This window comes from Ranitomeya variabilis, chromosome 2, assembly GCF_051348905.1.
Source record: "Ranitomeya variabilis isolate aRanVar5 chromosome 2, aRanVar5.hap1, whole genome shotgun sequence".
Classification (NCBI taxonomy): Eukaryota; Metazoa; Chordata; class Amphibia; order Anura; family Dendrobatidae; genus Ranitomeya; species Ranitomeya variabilis.
Genome location: NC_135233.1, coordinates 554,490,823 through 554,510,486, shown reverse-complemented (window position 1 = coordinate 554,510,486; position 19,664 = coordinate 554,490,823). Strand labels below are relative to the sequence as shown.

Below are 19,664 nucleotides of genomic sequence, written 5' to 3'. Positions count from 1 at the left end.
GTTGTGGGGACTCTCCCGTAAGCACAGCAGGGAAGGACCACAACACACAAGAGCTAGAAGGAAGGCACAGATTTCCACCTGCAAAGGGAACTCTGGAGGTGCCATCGGACCGGCCGGACTCAGGTAGCCCGGTTAACCGTATGAGGATCCTGAAGCCTTCAGTAAAGAGGTAAAGAGACTGCAACCTGGTGTCCTCGTTATTCACCGCGACCTGCACCGCACCATAACATCATCACATTCTCAACTTTCACTGGACGCCCCTCAGCAGGGTCACGGACTGAGCCTAGCCACCGTGACAACCCCAGGACTGAGACACAGAGGCCCGGTACCGGGTGCCCCTCGGCCCTGCGGCAGTGGGGGCGCTCCGTCATCGTGCACCCGCAGTGTCAGAGGCAGAGCGGGGAATGATGGGAGAGGGAGCGACAGCAGACGCTCTCTCCTCCATCATTGCATTCAACTGTACCGGCCTCTGTACCGGTGTTGAATGCGGGGCGGGGAGTGTGCTGACAGCGGGGGGAGTGTGCTGACAGCGGGGGGAGTGTGCAGACAGCGGTACACTCGAGCGGCCATCTACTGCCACCTGCCCTTCTGGCATTTGCCAGAACTGCGCGATGGCCAGTCCGGCCCTGTCTCTCAGTAATGTCTGTATTTATGGGTAAGTAGGATCCTGCTGTAATTAAAACCACCACATTCTGAAGGGTGGAGGGCTAACATAGAAATAACAAAAGACTGACTGGCACTTCCAAGCTAGTGTGAACAGGTGCATACTAGGAGTGGCTCCCTCCATATAAGATATACAAAAAAGTTGCACTCTGTAGTGCTAAATCATGTCGATATGGAATATATGAAATATGAATAGCAATACTGCTCTGATTAACATTGAGCTAGCTCTCTGACTGAGCACTCCGCCCTTCAGCATGTGGTGGTTTTAATTACATCAGGTCCCTACTTACTCATAAATGCCGGCATTACTGAGACAGGTGTCCACATTCACCCAGGAATTCAGACGTTTTAGAGGTAGTCACACCAGACAAGTTAAGACCCAGCAGATTTGAGACCGCCTTGGCGTTGGTTGCTGGATATGCATGAATTTGCCAAATTTTGTGCTAAGTGTCTCACCTACCCATAAAATCAGACTTGGAAGAGAGGTTTTCATACCTACCCAGGAATTCAGACTTGTCTTAGAGAGGTATTCACACTAGACACGTTAGGACCCAGCAGATTTGAGACCGCCTTGACGTTGGTTGGTGGGCATGCATGAATTGGCCAAATTATGTGCTAAGTGTCTCACCTACCCATAAAATCAGACTTGGAAGAGAGGTTTTTCACATCTACCCAGGAATTCAGACTTGTCTTAGAGAGGTATTCACACTAGACACGTTAGGACCCAAGAGTTTTGAGACTGCCTTGATGTTGGTTGCGGAGCATGCATGAATTGGCCAAATTATGTGCTAAGCGTCTCATTTTTTCTTATTATCCAGAGCAGTATTGCTATTCATATGTCATATCTCCCATGTCTACATGCTTTAGCACTACAGAGTGTGACTTCCATTCATAATCAGAACCTTTGTTTTTATGACGGATCTTCTGTTTTTTTTCTCACACTGGATGTTACAGACCGCCAATATCTAGAATATCATGTGAACGGTGCCCAATACCAATGTGAATGGATTAGACCCTGGGGATCCTGCTGCAGTGCTACTTGTAGTTCCTGCACACGTGACACCATTTCCCATAATATTACAAGTTGTCATGCAAAAAAATGCTCCTAAACAAACAATAAAAACCAAACACACTAAACGAGAAAAGCATGGAAAGTCTATGGACGAGAAACGGAAGCATCTTCACCTACCAGCCCCCACCCAAAGTCACAGTACTGCTGCAGCCTATGATCGGCTGCAGCGGTCAGGTGAATATTTCTCACTCCTCTAGTCACCTGACTTTTCGGAGTTCACCAGAAATCTCCAGTGATAATTTTGTAAATCTCTGTAACACCCCCCCCCCCTCCCCCCAATTTTTTTTTTTACATAGGGCTGCCTGCCTAAAAATAGAGCTCTGGTCATGAAACGGTTACTCGTGGCCAGGCTCGTAGTAAACACGTGACCATAACAAGAAGACAGTCTACAAGAGACGCCTGAGAAGCGCTGGCCAATAGGAAAAGGATGTGTCACAGGCCTAGCCAATCAAAAAGCCAGACTCGTAGACGAGATCTTCCCTCCCCCTAATAGGGCAGGAATACGCACGTTGCGTTTCCAGTGACAACCTCGACGTAACTCTTGCTGTGAATGGCTGTGTGCTCCTGTCAATCACGGGCCATTTAAATGGCTACGCAGTGTCACCGCCGTACTTGTGTGTCTTCCAGATTGCACCAGAGGAAAGGCCTGAAGACATGATCAAGGAGGAGGAAGAAGATGGAAGCCCTCCCCAGGCCGAGGAGCAGCAGCTCCGCCGCCGCTATGAAGAGCTGTGCGGCGCTCTTAACATGGACGAGAGGGCCCGTGCGCATGCCTGGGAGAGCTACGGGAGGATTAGCCAGAACTACACTCTGGAGGTGAGGAGTTACCCGACGGTCTGCAACCCTGCGAGCTACACCTGAGCGCTACACCTGAGCGCGTGATCACCGGAGTGCCCGGCGGCGTGTGAGGGGTTAACCCGGCCGGGCCTGTCACCCTGCAGAACGGGGGAAGGTGTTACTGCGCGTGCAGGACAGGCTGGGAGTTGTATTCCCACAGCGGCAGGGCGCCGGACGCTTTATTGTTACTGTTCCTCCTACATATTGTGTCGGGGTATTCTGCGAGTTGTAGTTCCACAACAACCCCTTTATTCCCTGTATCATGTATTTTTATAGATCCCAGCGTTTTGTGTGTGCAGCTCCCATGCTGAGCTATGTGTCTCCATAGTTGCAGGCTACAAACAAGCCCTGGGTGTGAACTGTGGCTGATGGAGGTGTATGGGGCCCCTCTGTAGGGTTTTCCTATCTCAGTATGTGGGGGCTTATCTCTCTCAGACCTCCCTCCATCCTGACAACATGCTCCTGTACAGAGGAAGAACTGGCACATTGGGATCTAACTGGTCATCGCCCCAACCATCATCATTAAAGGGGTTCTCTGGTTAAAACAAGTTATCCTCCTATGTGCTGGGACCAGGGAATTCTTTATCATTGACCAGCACTCTTTTCCCCTGGTTGGAGGCCTGACTGTTCTCCATTAATTCCCTATGGGGCTGTCGGAAAACGGCGAGTGCAGCGCTGGCCAGCCATATAGGGAATGTCCCAGCAGCCTCACATTTGCACTGCCGCTCTATTCTAGCGGGGATGAAAGCCCCCGTTCTGTGGACTCAGACCCTCGCCCCAACCCCTGCCGATCAATATGGCCTCTCCTGCCCTGCTAATGGGTAATATAACTTGTTTTCCCCCTGAGAACCCCTTTAGGGTATGTGCACACGTCAGGATTTTGTCAGGCTTTTTCCTCAGGTTTTGTAGCCAAAACCAGGAGTGGGTGATAAATGCAGAAGTGGTGCATATGTTTCTATTATACTTTTCCTCTAATTGTTCCACTCCTGGTTTTGGCTACAAATCCTGATGAAAAATCCTGACGTGTGCACATAGCCTCAAGGGATGACATATACTCGGCATATAACATCATATGGGTGGGTTTCACACTTTCATGCATGTTGGGATCACAAAACCCAAGCCCTAGGTTGACATGTAGCACCTGTCAAGAGACCCGACGGTCTGACTGGGGTCTCCTCACACAACACCACCCTGCACACAGTGATACACTTTGGTGCATATGTGTAGAGGTGTAATGCGAGTGCCACGTTGTCAGTACCCCAGGTGCCGTCCATAGTAGTGGGGTCTTATGGGAGCAGGCGCTGGTTTTCGGTGTGATCCTGACCCTGCAGTGTTGGTGGGATGGATCTGTACTCCATTACCGGGTGCAGGTAAAGGCACAGAATGGTCCTGTCTGTAAGAATGGCTCCTTGTGGTGATGCTGTTCCCATGGGGCTGTGTGTTGTCGGTGGAGAAGCCCGAGGCTTTGTTAGGCTTGGGAGCAGCGTGATGCTACCTCCTTGGAGAGATGCCGACCACAGCTGATCCCAGGGACCTCCAGCACCAGTCATTGGGGGAGTACCGGGGGAATTACAATGAATCCACCACTGGACCGTGTCTTCTGTTTGTTTATTTTTTACATGGACCAGTCACTTCTTTTAGCCGCTTCATGTCTTGGGAAACCTGAAGTGGTTAAAAAACCCCCTCAAAACTGAACATGTGAACAGCGAGTGCATGAGTTCATACTTCACATATACTTAGTGTTTTTTCAGGCGGGTTACAGGGCGGTTCTGCCAGATAAACGGCCTTGTGCACATACACTTGCCAGCACCAGTATGACAGCGGGACGCTTTATTTTTTAGGGGAATGCTCTGCACTGGTTGGCGTGTGCATTGTACGTTGCGTGTCGGCAGGCCGTGCCAACGGTGGGCAGGGGCACCGTGGAAGGAAATTTTGTGTCTCTCACTCGGATCCTGACGTCTTCAGAACTAAGGTAATGCACGCTGGTGTTCTGCATAAATGTGTCCTCCTGGTCTGTAGGGTAAAATTCATTCTGCAACACCTTTAGAGGGAATCAATGTGCAGGATCTGGTCCGTCGGCCACCTCCCGTAATCCCTGGCTGCTGGATCGGAGCCTTGAGAACTGCTTCTTAGGCCAGTCTCACACATCCAGAGAATTCCGGTACCGGAGTTATCCGTGTGATGTCCGTGAGTACGTTTTTAAGGTCCATGTGCTGTCCGTGTATTGCAACAATTTTTACAATTTTAACCCTATGACAGGAAAAACGCACACGGATGTCACACGGACAGCACCCTTGTGTGGCCAGTGTTTACACGGACCCATTGACTTTAATGGGTCCGTGTGATCCGTGCGCTCCCACGAACACTGACATGTCTCCGTGTTTTGCAAACGGACACACGGTCCGGGAAAAATCACTGATATCTGCAGAGACACGTTGATTTTAATTTGTCTACGTGTGTCAGTGTCTCCGGTACGTGAGGAAACTGTCACCTCACGTACCGGAGCCACTGACGTGTGAAACCGGCCTTACCTGGCGGCTCGACGTCTTCGTTGCAGCAAAAAAAAAATTTGCCCCGGTTCACCATCTTAGTGCAACATAGTGGTTAATCTGTTTCTGACTGCAGAATGAGTTTACAGAGAATCTGTCACTGAGCTGACCAGAGACAACATCCAGCTCCAATTCTGCAGGGAAATAAACAACCTGTAAATATCTATCCGCCAAAAGTTTAAATGAAAATCAAGTGCAAAAATTATTTTAAGTCCAAAAAACACATATTTCAGGAAAAAAATCATCCCCAAAGGTGTCAGGTCTCTTTATTTTCCCCATTCCTGACTGTCATTATCTTCAATGCGCTTTTAATGGCTCTAAGTAAATTTCTCATTTGGATCCTCAAATAATTGTTACCTTTTTTATAGATACATAGGGCTTCATTTTAATGTTTAAAAAAATTGTAATTTTTTCATTCTCTTTTTAATTTTTAATTTTATTTTTTTTTACAACAACAAAGGACAGCTAAAAGAAATTTCAATTGTGTTCCCCTTTATGTAGTGTTTTAGAATTTTATAATATATATATATATATATATATATATATATATATATATATATATATATATATATATATATATATATATATATATATATATATATATATATATATATATTCTGACTTGCAGCAGCTTTAGATTTATTTATTTTTTAAATTTATTTACTTTTTATTTATTTCACACACACTGGCCCCCAGGAAGTCTTTAAAACCCCCTTTGGGGGGGGAATCTGATCATTTGAATGCATTAGTTTCATTGCTGATTTCTCCTGTAACTGGGGTAGGTATATTATCCCCAGTTACAAAGGAAATACAGTGTGCTGTCTGCTCCTGCTCTCTCCCTATACCAGCAGTCGCATGACTACTGTGTCCAGAGGAGGAAGCACTCAGTGTTTTGTAATCTATATACACGCTCTCGTCCAGCATTGTGTATACATAGAATGAAGGTAAATATGACAATAAACGATGTTTATGGGGAGTCTGTCTTTGTCTGACAGCTGGCTTCCCACCCCATAGCTGAACAATCTCTTGTAATCTTCTTACTCTGCACTGACGTTTTAGAATGTCAGTGCAAAGTAAAGTGTGGACCGCCTGGATGTTTATAGCCTATACATAGTAGCCCAATATTTCTTGATCGACAGATAGAATCCCTTTATTTTTAATAATAAAGCTGTTCCAATAGGTCACGGTCTGGTTTCTTAGGCTTTGTTCACACTATGTTCTCTTTCAATAATGAACCAGAGCTGTGGCGCTCTATGAGTTACAGATACCATGTGCCCAATGAATCCTGTGGATCAAAAAATTAGTCGGAAAATGTTGATCTTCTGTATTGTTATTTATTATTGTTCATACATGACAAGTCCCAATGTCAGGAGGAAGGGACTTCAAACTCTCACGTGAACAGAGGCTTACGTTCCGTTTCCCTTCTGATAGCTTGATTGAGTACTTTAGTAAGATGAAGAAGTGGGAGGACATGGCCAACTTACCCGCGGAATTTCGAGAGAGAACGAGGAAGCTGGAGCGTAATTTCACGGTCACCGCCGTCCTCTTCAAGAAGTATGATCCTATCTTCCAAAAGATCTTCAAGAACCCACAAGAAGAGCAGCCGCGTCAGCACAGAGGCCGGAAACAAAGGTAGCCTTGGGGATCTCTTATTCCTGAAGGACATGGGTAAATGAAGGGTCAGAGCCTTCATAACTGCCCATGATCATTACTCCTAACATTTCTTGGATCTTTACTCTTCTGTATACAATCTTAATGGTAGTATGATCTGTTAGCACTGTACTGTAGGCCTATACCTACCCGCCATCTGTGCTACCAGCACCTCATCCTATGTGAAGAATAGGTTACTTTTTATAATCATTGTTAACGATGACTGTTGTGTTTGAAACTGTTAAACTGTAAAGCGCTGCGGAATATGTTGGCGCTATATAAATAAAGATTATTATTATTATTATCTACTCAATAAATTACCAGCTTATTGAAGGGTCTTTACAAAAACTGGTCTGTACAGACGGGGGCAGATTTGCACATGCACATGAATAACAATACACTTATGTTAAGATGTAAGACGTTTCTCTATATATTATTATATATATATATTTTTTTTTTTTCTCACCTTGATCTTGCTTCCCTAATTTCAGGCGTCAGCCATGCACGGTGTCCGAAGTTTTTCACTTCTGCTGGGTGTTGTTCATCATCGCTAAAGGTAACGTAAGATTAAGTAAGCCGTTGAAAAGATGCACTGAACCGCTAGGCCACCCCAAAGGTGAATGTGCCTGTGCTTGGTTTGACAGTCATTTTTTTTCCTCAAAGACTGGGAGGTTATCAGAAAAAAAATAAATACGCACACGTCCAAAAGTAGGTGGACAGAAAATATTTTATTCTGTTAAACCAGAGAGTTATGTGACACAAAATAGTTAATAAGTAACATTTCCCACATGTCTACTTTACATCTGCACAATTTTGGAAACAAATTATTAGTTTATTTTTTTATTTTTTTTGTTAAAAGTTAACCAGCGATTTCTCATTTTCACAACAAAATTTACAAAACCATTTTTTTTAGGGACCACCTCACATTTGAAGTCAGCTTGAGGGGTCTATATGGCTGAAAATACCCAAAAGTGACACCATTCTAAAAACTGCACCCCTCAAGGTGCTCAAAACCACATTCAAGAAGTTTATTAACCCTTCAGGTGTTTCACAGCAGCAGTAGCAACATGGAAGGAAAGAAATGAACATTTTAACTTTTTAGTCACAAAAATGATCTTTTAGCAACTAATTTTTTTTTTATTTTTTTCCCCAAGGGTAAAGAGAGAAAGTGGACTGCAAATGTTGTTGTCCAGTTTGTCCTGAGTACGCCGATAACCCATATGTGGGGGGGACCACTGTTTGGGTGCACGACAGGGCTCGGAAGGGAAGTAGTGACGTTTTGGAATGCAGACTTTGATGGAATGGTCTGCGGGCATCATGTTGCGTTTGCAGAGCCCCTGATGTACCTAAACAGTAGAAACCCCCACAAGCAACCCCCTATTGGAAACTAGACCCCCCAAGGAACTTATCTAGATATGTGGTGAGCACTTTGAACCCCAAAAACCATGTTTCATAAATCCCCCCCCCCCCTTCATAACCCTAATACACATACTGTCTACCTACTTTTGGACCACTCTGTATATAATGTGTATTAAAAAATATATATACACACACACACACACACACACACACACACACACACACACACACACACACACACACACACACACACACACACACACACACACACACACACACACACACACACACACACGGTTGTTCATACCTATGAACCTGATTTAAACAACAAGTGATGATGGCTTCACTTTAAGCTCGGGTGTTTCGGTGACACCCATTGCAAACGGATAACGAAAACCATACAATCCTCATAGACAAACATTGTTAGCAGTAGGAGTCATACTGAAGAGCTCGGTGACGTTAGACGTGGCAATCTCATAGGATGTCGCCTTTATGAAAGTTCTCATCTGGACTAGTGCACTGAAAATCCTGCATGCTTCCATTTCACAGCAACAGCATTAACAGCAGCCCACTCTTTGTAGCTGAAGACCCTATAAGCTTATGAGGCTAGGCTGGAAGTGATGCTTTTTTATTATAATGCAGCTGCACCTAAAGGGAAAAAGTGAGCCGAAATTTCTACCTAAAGATATGGCTGTATAGCCACTGTTCACCTGAGTAAATTGATACCTTTCTTGTAGAAATCCACCGTTTAAATAATATGCAAATCAGCTGCAAGTGCATTATACCTGGAAGTGCTTTCACACCCTCCAATGGACTTGCAGCTAATTTGCATAGAACTTCAACAGTGGCTTTCTCCGCAGTGGCAGGTAGATAATTTCTACAAGAAAAAACGGTAATTAGTTCTTACCGGTAATTGTATTTCCAGGAATCCACCTGACAGCACCATTGGAGGACGTCCTTCTTACCCTCAGTGGGACAGGAACAACAAGCGGTTAAAAGGACCCTCCCCACTCCACCCACCAGTGAATTTCTAAGTACCACATCTGGATGGATGCAAAAAGAGAGTTTATTTACAATTACACACCAATGTTACATCACATTAGTCAGTAAGCTTGCAGTGGGAGGGAACTATTAGTGCAGTCAGGTGGATTCCTGGAAATACAATTACCGGTAAGAACTAATTACCGTTTTCCAGTCCACCACCTGACAGCACCATTGGAGAAATACCAAAGGATGGTTAACTAGGGTGGGAGTACTGCATGTAATACTTTTCTACCAAAGACTAACTGGTCTGATACGACATCTAATTTATAGTGTCTAGCAAAGGTAGAAAGACTAGTCCAAGTCGCCGCCCTACAGATTTGCTCAGCTGAGGCTCCCCCTTTCTCTGCCCATGATGTAGAGATAGCTCGTGTTGAATGGGCCCTAAGAGTATCCGGGGGATCTTTCCCTTGGTCTGTATATGCTAGGCTAATCATGTTTTTAATCCACCTAGCAATGGTTGATTTTGCTGCTTTACAACCCCTATTTGGACCACCGTATTGTATAAATAAGTTAGTGTCCTGTCTCCAGCTTTCTGTCGCCCCCAGGTATTTTAGAACAGTCTCCCTAACGTCAAGGTTATGGTAGACCCCCTCTTTTGCGTTCCTAGGGTGTTGGCAGAAAGAAGAAGGATTATCTCCTGATTTATATTGGTAGAGGATACTACTTTGGGGAGGAAAGCTGGGTTAAGTTTAAAGACTATTCTGTCGTCAAAGATTTGAAGATATGGGTTCTGGATAGAAAGAGCCTGCATCTCCCCCAGCCTTTTAGCTGATGTGATGGCAATTAGGAAGGCAGCTTTAAAGGAGAGATTGGCTATGTCCATATCTTCCGACAGTAAGTACGGGGTTTTACACAAAGTGTTAAGGACCAGGTTTAGGTCCCAAGGAGGAGTTGACTTCCTCACAAGTGGCCTCATTCTCTGCGTGGCCCTGGAAAATCTTGCTATCCAGGGATGGGAGGCTAGTGGTGTATCAAAAACAACACTAAGCGCTGCAATCTGTACTTTTAGAGTACTAGGCCGAAGGCCCTTGTCAAATCCGAGTTGCAAGAAATCGAGGATTCTGGGAATATCTGGTTTCGAAGTATCCACAGGACCCCCTCCCAAAAAGGAACAATACCGCTTCCAGATCTTGTTGTAAATCGCCGAAGTCACAGTTATTCCCTGAGAATGCGATTTCACACAATTTATTTTTTGACTGGAGATCCCCTGACCAGGTCTTTAGCCATATGGCTCTTCTGGCCGCGTTAAGACAAAGACTCGCTTCTGGCCGCGAAACGTACAGATTCGGCAGAAGCGTCCGCCATAAAGCCTGTTGCGAGTTTGAGCAATGGCAGGGATTTAAGGATAACATCTCCTAGAAGTTTTGGCTTTAAGATGATCCTCCAAATCGTCAATCCATAAATGCATTGACCGGGCTATGGATGTTGCCGCTATATTGGCCCGTATTATTGCTGCGGAGGACTCCCAAGTTCTCCTTAGCAAACCGTCCGCTTTACGATCCATAGGATCTTTTAATGCGGAGGAGTCCTCAAATGGGATTGAAGTTTTCTTCGCCACTTTTGCTAGTGGAACATCAATCTTGGGAACTTCATCCCACACTTTAATGTCCTCTGGATTGTAGGGCAAACGAAGTCTAAAATCCCTGGGTATCACCACCAGTTTCTTCTCCGCTTCCTGCCATTCTTCCAGGATCATGGAACGGATGTGGTTGTTGACGGGAAAAACTTTTGTCACTTGGGCATGTAATCTGCCAAACATCTCATCCTGGATCGAGGTCTCCTCTGGCGTGTCCTGTAGCTGCATGGTGTTACGTACAGAATAAAGAAGCTCATCTGTGTCTGCTGCAGAGAAGAGATATCTCTTCCCTCTGCTCAAAGATCCGTCTCTTTCTTCCTGGTCAGAATCCTCCGAAACCTCACCCTCGGAAGAGGGGCTAGACTCCCTTGGCCTCTTCCGTAAAGTCTGCGGTTCTGACTGAGATGCCTGGGGAAGATTCAAGCTTGAGATAGAAGCCTGAACCTCCTGTCGAATCATGGACCTCATACTGGATAGTAGCGCCGTCTGCTCATCACCCACAATTTTGGATGTGCACGATTTGCACAATGGTTTCCGCCAATTTTCTGGAAACTTAGTGGCACATATTGGGCATTTATTTTTCCCAGATTTCCTTTCGGCTGTGGGGATGGGAGGCTCAGCCTAGGATAAATAGAGATATGTGTGGGGTACGTAAGTAGGGAAGCAGGGGGAGGGGTGAGCTTTGTGATATGGCTTTTACATAGCCCACTCATGTGCTCCTGAAGTCCCCTCAGGTCTGGCAGTCTCCTCCATAGTGAAGATAACAACCTGAAACGTATAGCCGAGTGCTCCTTTGTCAGGATGGCCGGCGGCATGCGGACCCCCTAAGTGAGTTTATATAGGTTTTTACCTGGTTGATCCTGCCCTCCTTACCGCCGCTGCGGTGACCGCGCTGTGCCTCTCACCCAGGCCGGCGCTGCTGCCGGCGCCATCTTCCACGCTGGCCGTGACCGGAAGTGACGCGGCCGCTGGACCCGGAAACGGCCGCCTGGAAGCGGTCGCCGGAGAAGCTGCGGCCGCACGCTGGAGCCGGCCTCCTGCTGGAAGCGGCCGCCGCACACTTACCCCCCCGGCAGACAGACGCCCGGACCGAGAGCCCCCATGAGGAGGAAGCGGACCCGACCCCAGGAGCAGCGCTACACTGGGGAGGCTGAGGGACCCCCCATAGCAGGTATCAGCCACAGATATCTTGCGGCGGGGAAGGGAAAGGCTGGGCCCCCCAATCCCCACCATCTGCACAGCACCGTCGCAGGATACGCTTGCCGTTCCTATCCGCAGTGGGACAGGAAAAACACTGGTGGGTGGAGTGGGGAGGGTCCTTTTAACCGCTTGTTGTTCCTGTCCCACTGAGGGTAAGAAGGACGTCCTCCAATGGTGCTGTCAGGTGGTAGACTGGAAGTAGTGATTTACTTGGGACAGCTGCGCCCATTATAAAGATGAGAGGCCTGTAATTGACATCATAGGTAGATCACAACTATGAGGCTATGTGCACACGTTCAGGATTTCTTGCAAAAATTTCCTGAGCAAAACCGGACAATTTCTGCAAGAAATCCACCTTTTTTTTTTTTTCTTGCATTTTTGACACCTTTTTTACGCGTTATTTTCCGGAGCTTCCCAATGCATTAAATAGCGGGAAAAACGTGAAAAATCCGCAAAATTAATGAACATGCTGCGTTTTTTACCACGATGCATTTTTTTCGCGAAAAAACAAACACGCATTATGTGCACAAAAATTGCGGACTACATTCTAAATGATGGGATGCATAATGTATGCGTTTTTATAGCGAAAAAAACGCAACGTGTGCACACAGCCTTAGAGTCAAAATGAGAAAACAAATCCAGAAAATCACCTTGTCTGATTTGGCAAGATTTATTTTACAAATTATGGTGGAAAATAAGTATTTGGTCACTAAAAAAAGTTCATCTCAATATTTTGTTATATATCCTTTGTTGGCAATGACAGCGGTCAAACGTTTTCTGTAAGTCTTCACAAGGTTGGCACACACTGCTGGTGGTGGAGGTATGTTGGCCTATTTCTCCATTCAGATCTCTAGAGCAGTGGTGTTTTGGGCCTGTCACTGGGCAACACAGACTTTCAACTCCTTACAAAGGTTTTCTATAGGGTTGAGATCTGGAGACTGGCTAGGCCACTCCTGGACCTTCATATGCTTCTTATGAAGCCACTCCTTTGTTGCCCTGGCGGTGTGCTTTGGATCAATATCATGCTGAAAGACCCATCCACGTTTCATCCTCAATACCCTTGCTGATGGAAGGAGATTTGTACTCAAAATCTCACGATGCATGGCCCATTCATTCCTTCATGTACACGGATCAGTCGTCCTGGTCCCTTGGCAGAGAAACAGCCCCAAAGCATGATGACATTGACACCCCCATGCTTCACAGTAGGTATGGTGTTCTTTGGATGCAACTTGGCCTGCTGTCCCCTCCAAAAACAACAAATTTTTATTTCTACCAAAAGTTCTACTTTGGCTTCATCAGACCATATGACATTCTCCCAATACTCTTCTGGATAATCCAAATGCTCTCTATCAAACTTCAGATGGGCCCGGACATGTACTGGTTAAGCAGGGGGACACGTATAGCACTGCAGGATCTGAGTCCCTGGCGGCGTAGTGTGTTACTGATGGTAGCCTTTGTTACGGTGGTCCCAGCTCTATGAAGGTCATTCACTAAGTCCCTCCGTGTGGTTAATGAATTTTTGCTCACCGTTCTTGTGATCATTTTGACCCCACGAGGTGAGATCTTGCGTGGAGCCCCAGATCGAGGGAGATTATCAGTGGTCTTGTATGTCTTCCATTTTATTATTATTGGTCTCAGTTGATTTCATCACGCAAAGCTGCTTGCCTATTGCAGATTCAGTCTTCCCAGCCCTGTGTGTGCGTGTGTATGTGTGTGTGTGTGTGTGTGTGTGTGTGTGTATATATATATATATATATATATATATATATATATATATATATATATATATATATACATACTGCTCAAAAAAATAAGGGAACACTTAAACAACAGAATCTAACTCCAAGTAAATCAAACTTCTGTGGAATCAAACTGTCCACTTAGGAAGCAACACTGATTGACAATCAATTTCACTTGCTGTTGTGCGAATGGAATAGACAACAGATGGAAATTATTGGCAATTATCAAGACACACTCAATAAAGGAGTGGTTCTGCAGGTGGGGACAACAGACCACATCTCAGTTCCAATGCTTTCTGGCTGATGTTTTGGTCACTTTTGAATGTTGGTTGTGCTTTCACACTCATGGTAGCATGAGATGGACTCTACAACCCACACAAGTGGCTCGGGTAGTGCAGCTCATCCAGGATGGCACATCAATGCGAGCTGTGGCAAGAAGGTTTGCTGTGTCTGTCAGTGTAGGGTCCAGAGGCTGGAGGCGCTACCAGGAGACAGGCCAGTACACCAGGAGATGTGGAGGGGGCTGTAGGAGGGCAACAACCCAGCAGCAGGACTTCTACCTCAGTCTTTGTGCAAGGAGGAACAGGAGGAGCACTGCCGGAGCCCTGCAAAATGACCTCCAGCAGGGCACAAATGTGCATGTCTGCTCAAATGGTTAGAAACAGACTCCATGAGGATGGTCTGAGTGCCTGACGTCCACAGATGGGGGTAGTGCTCACAGCCCAACACTGTGCAGGACGCTGGGCATTTGCCACAGAACACCAGGATTGGCAAATTCACCACTGGCGCCCTGTGCTCTTCACAAATGAAAGCAATGAGCACATGTGACAGACGTGACAGTCTGGAGACGCCGTGGAGAGCGATCTGCTGCCTGCAACATCCGTTTTGGCAGTGGGTCAGTAATGGTGTGGGGTGGCATTTCTTTGGAGGGCCGCACAGCCCTCCATGTGCTCGCCAGAGGTAGCCTCACTGCCATTAGGTACCGAGATGAGATCCTCAGACCCCTTGTGAAACCATATGCTGGTGCAGTTGGCCCTGGGTTCCTCCTAATGCAGGACAATGCAAGACCTCATGTGGCTGGAGTGTCAGCAGTTCCTGCAAGATGAAGGCATTGAAGCTATGGACTGACACGCCCGTTCCCCAGACCTGAATCCGATTGAACACATCTGAGACATCATGTCTCGCACCATCCACCAGCGTCACGTTGCCCCACAGACTGTCCAGGAGTTGGCGAATGCTTTAGTCCAGGTCTGGAAGGAGATCCCTCAAGAGACCATCTGCTGCCTCATCAGGAGCATGCCCAGGCATTGTAGGAAGAACATACAGGCACGTGGAGGCCACACACACTACTGAGCATCATTTCCTTGAGGCATTTCCACTGAAGTTGGATCAGCCTGTAACTTCATTTTTCACTTTGCTTTTGAGTGTCATTCCAACTCCAGACCTCCGTGGGATATTAGTTGTGATTTACGTTGATCATTTTTAGTTTTATTCTTCTCAACACGTTCCACTATGCAATGAATAAAGATTTGCAACTGGAATAATTCATTCAGTGATATCTAGGATGTGGGACTTTAGTGTTCCCTTTATTTTTTTTTGAGCTGTGTGTATGTGTGTGTGTGTGTGTGTGTGTGTGTGTGTTTGTATATATGTGTATGTATTAGGGTGCCAAGGAAAAATGAACTTTGCAAATTGGTAAGTCTTACCCCTCAGATTTGTTCCTTTTGGCATAAGGATTCAACATGTCCAATATGTTGACATTAAATTTAGATTTACCACTTGCTCAAGGCATGTGAATTATTCCATGTTTCTCATTTCCACAATATTGTACACACAATAACCACTCAGTTTGTCATCATATCTTTAACTGGATATACTATTTATAAAATACCTAAAAGTTCTAATCACCCTCCTTTCGCCCCATTGAAAATTAAATGGTTAAAAAAAACCAAAAAAACACACATTTGGTATCGTCCTTGTTCAGAAACGCCCGATCTATCAAAATATGAAATCAATTAATCTGATTGGTAAACTGCATAACATACATAACGCGGGATATGCATGATGATAAATACTAAACAAACATTTAAAACTGCAATATGATGTGCCATTGAGCAACCAGTAAATGATAACTAATCTTAAAAAAAGAAAATTATAAAATATCTATGACCAAAAAGGAACAAAGTTAGGAGGTGAGACCTTCAAAAACGTGCAACTTAATTTTTACCATGCATTTCCTTGGCACCCTAAAATATAAATAACAAATATTATACTACTGGAGTATAAGATCTGTCTGATTTTTATGTTTGTGACTTTTAGCGCTTTCTTTTAAGAGGTGCAAATAAAGATCAAAAAAAAAATCGTTTCCTTTTGCGCATAATTCCGCACACCCTCTTCCCCCGTCCAGTTTTGAAGAATTTGGTGCAAAAACCAGCAATGAAGACCATAAGGCTGGCGTTTTAAACGGCCAAATGCAATGCGATAAAAAATCGCATTGCACTCGGACCAATGTTAAAGGGCCACTGTCACCCCCCTCCAGCCGTTCTAAACTAAAAGAGCCAACTTGTGCAGCAGTAATGCTGCATTCTAACAAGGTGGCTCTTTTAGTTTTAGGTTCAAGCATACCCCAAATAAAACGTTTTTATACTTAGCCACAATTCCTGTCTCTAGCCAGGGAGGCGGGTCCTCACTCCCCAGCTTGGCCAGCTCCTCTGCCGTCACTCCAATCTTCCTGCGATTAGGGCAATCACATGGCAGTGACGTAATCGCAGGTCCTACAGCTATTTGCTGTGCAGCAGATCCATCCTGGTGTTCTGTGGATGTCTTTTGTTCTCTGGTATCAGCCATTACACGGAATATTCTGTATAGGTGAAACATAAATATATACTGATACGAAGACGTTTTACGGGGATTCCAAAGGTGGCTGGCCGCAATGCCCGCGCAGGCACAGTGTGCAAGCCTGACTGGTACATCAGACGGCCCGAGCTTACTGCGTATAAAAACGTTTTATTTGGGGTATACTTGAACCTAAAACTAAAAGAGCCACCTTGTTAGAATGCAGCATTACTGCTGCACAAGGTGGCTCTTTTAGTTTAGAACGGCTGGAGGGGGGTGACAGTGGCCCTTTAAGCTATGGGGCAGCTCCCACCAGCTGACTTTTTGTCGGCTGTTTTCCTCCGTCCGAGACAATCGCAGCATGCTGTGATTGTCTCGGACCGAGGGAAAACTCTCGGCTCACTCGCACCCATATAAGCCTATGGGTGCGAGTGAGACAGCGCACACCACTCGGATATCATCCGAGTGCTGTGCATTATAAGCGGACCCCAGCAATGGAGGAGATGGAGAAATTCATTTCTCCGCCTCCTCCGCAACTGTGCTCCGATCCTCCCTGTGCGAGAGAATCGGAGCACAGACGCATGACACTCGGCTCCTGCTCTGCTGCGAGCAGGAGCCGAGTGTCATTAGCATATTGCATCGGATGCAATATGCCAGTGTGACGCCGGCCTAAGACAGAAGATCCGCGTAACATCATAACATAGTTATTAAGGTTGAAGGAAGACTTCAAGTCCATCTAGTTCAACCCATAGCCTAACCTAACATGCCCTAACATGTTGATCCAGAGGAAGGCAAAAAAACCATGTGGCAAATAGTAACTCCACCATGGGGAAAAAAATTCCTTCCCGACTCCACATACGGCAATCAGACTAGTTCTCTGGATCAACGCCTTATCAAGGAATCTAGTGTATATACCCTGTAACATTATACTTTTCCAGAAAGGTATCCAGTCCCCTCTTAAATTTAATTAATGAATCACTCATTACAACATCATACGGCAGAGAGTTCCATAGTCTCACTGCTCTTACAGTAAAGAATCCGCGTCTGTTATTATGCTTAAACCTTCTTTCCTCCAGACGTAGAGGATGCCCCCTTGTCCCTGTCTCAGGTCTATGATTAAAAAGATCACCAGAAAGGTCTTTGTACTGTCCCCTCATATATTTATACATTAACATAAGATCACCCCTTAGTCTTCGTTTTTCCAAACTAAATAGCCCCAAGTGTAATAACCTATCTTGGTATTGCAGACCCACCAGTCCTCTAATAACCTTGGTCGCTCTTCTCTGCACCCGCTCCAGTTCAGCTATGTCTTTCTTATACACCGGAGACCAGAACTGTACACAGTATTCTAAAGGTACCTTCACACGAAGCGACGCTGCAGCGATAGCGACAACAATGCCGATCGCTGCAGCGTCGCTGTTTGATCGCTGGAGAGCTGTCACACAGACCGCTCTCCAGCGACCAACAATGCTGAGGTCCCCGGGTAACCAGGGTAAACATCGGGTTGCTAAGCGCAGGGCCGCGCTTAGTAACCCGATGTTTACCCTGGTTACCAGCGTAAAAGTAAAAAAAACAAACAGTACATGCTCACCTCTGCGCGTCCCCCGGCGTCTGCTTCCTGACACTGACTGAGCTCCGGCCCTAACAGCAGAGCGGTGACGTCACCGCTGTGCTTTCACTTTCACTTTAGGGCCGGAGCTCAGTAAGTGTCAGGAAGCAGACGCTGGGGGACGCGCAGGTGAGTATGTACTGTTTGTTTTTTTTACTTTTACGCTGGTAACCAGGGTAAACATCGGGTTACTAAGCGCGGCCCTGCGCCTGGTAACCCGATGTTTACCCTGGTTACCAGTGTAAAACATCGCTGGTATCGTTGCTTTTGCTTTCAAACACAACGATACACAGCGATCGGACGACCAAATAAAGTTCTGGACTTTATTCAGCGACCAGCGACATCACAGCAGGATCCTGATCGCTGCTGCGTGTCAAACTAAACGATATCGCTAGCGAGGACGCTGCAACGTCACGGATCGCTAGCGATGTCGTTTCGTGTGAAGGTACCTTAAGTGTGGTCGAGCTAGTGACTTGTATAGAGGTAAAATTATGTTCTCCTCATGAGCATCTATGCCTCTTTTAATGCACCCCATTATTTTATTTGCCTTTGTAGCAGCTGCCTGACACTGGCCACTAAATGTGAGTTTGTCATCCACCCATACACCCAGGTCTTTTTCATTGACGGTTTTGCCCAGTGTTTTAGAATTAAGCACATAGTTATACATCTTATTACTTCTACCCAAGTGCATGACCTTACATTTATCCCCATTAAAGCTCATTTGCCATTTATCAGCCCAAGCTTCTAGTTTACATAAATCATCCTGTAATATAAAATTGTCCTCCCCTGTATTGATTACCCTGCAGAGTTTAGTGTCATCTGCAAATATTGAAATTCCACTCTGTATGCCCCCTACAAGGTCATTAATAAATATGTTAAAAAGAGGGCCCAATACTGACCCCTGTGGTACCCCACTGCTAACCGCGACCCAGTCCGAGTGTGCTCCATTAATAACCACCCTTTGTTTCCTATCCCTGAGCCAGCTCTCAACCCACTTACACATATTTTCCCCTATCCCCATTATTCTCATTTTGTGTGGCACCGTATCAAAAGCTTTTGAAAAGTCCATATACACTACATCCACTGGGTTCCCGTGGTCCAGTCCGGAGCTTAACTCTTCTTAGAAGCTGATCAGATTAGTCTGACATGAACGGTCCCTAGTAAACCCGTGCTGATACTGGGTCATGAGGTTATTCCTCTTCAGATACTCCAGTATAGCATCCCTTAGAATGCCCTCCAGGATTTTACCCACAGTAGAGGTTAAGCTTACTGGCCTATAATTACCGAGTTCAGTTTTTGTCCTCCTTTTGAATATTGGCACCACATTTGCTATACGCCAGTCCTGTGGTGCAGACCCTGTTATTATGGACTCTTTAAAGATTAAAAATAATGGTCTATCAATGACTGTACTTAATTCCTGCAGTACTCGGGGGTGTATCCCATGCGGGCCCGGAGATTTGTCAATTTTAGTGATTTTTTTTTTTTTTAGACGCCGCCGTACTTCCTGCTGGGTTAAGCAGGTGACACTTAA

At 45.7% G+C, this 19,664-nt stretch overlaps 2 protein-coding genes across 2 annotated transcripts in view; one reads left to right on the top strand and one right to left on the bottom strand.

Moving 5' to 3' along the window:
- LOC143807039 (uncharacterized) overlaps positions 1–19,664 on the bottom strand; it is a 293,401-nt gene that overhangs the window by 221,224 nt on the left and 52,513 nt on the right. The gene's annotated exons all lie outside the window — the stretch shown is intronic.
- Positions 2,248–19,664, top strand: part of RBL2 (RB transcriptional corepressor like 2) — a 65,199-nt gene continuing 47,782 nt past the window's right edge. The window contains exons 1-4 of the mRNA XM_077288206.1: positions 2,248–2,551; positions 4,414–4,544; positions 6,553–6,753; positions 7,263–7,327. Coding sequence (XP_077144321.1) covers positions 2,390–2,551; positions 4,414–4,544; positions 6,553–6,753; positions 7,263–7,327 — 559 coding nt within the window. The 5' untranslated portion in view covers positions 2,248–2,389. The remainder of the gene's footprint in view (positions 2,552–4,413; positions 4,545–6,552; positions 6,754–7,262; positions 7,328–19,664) is intronic.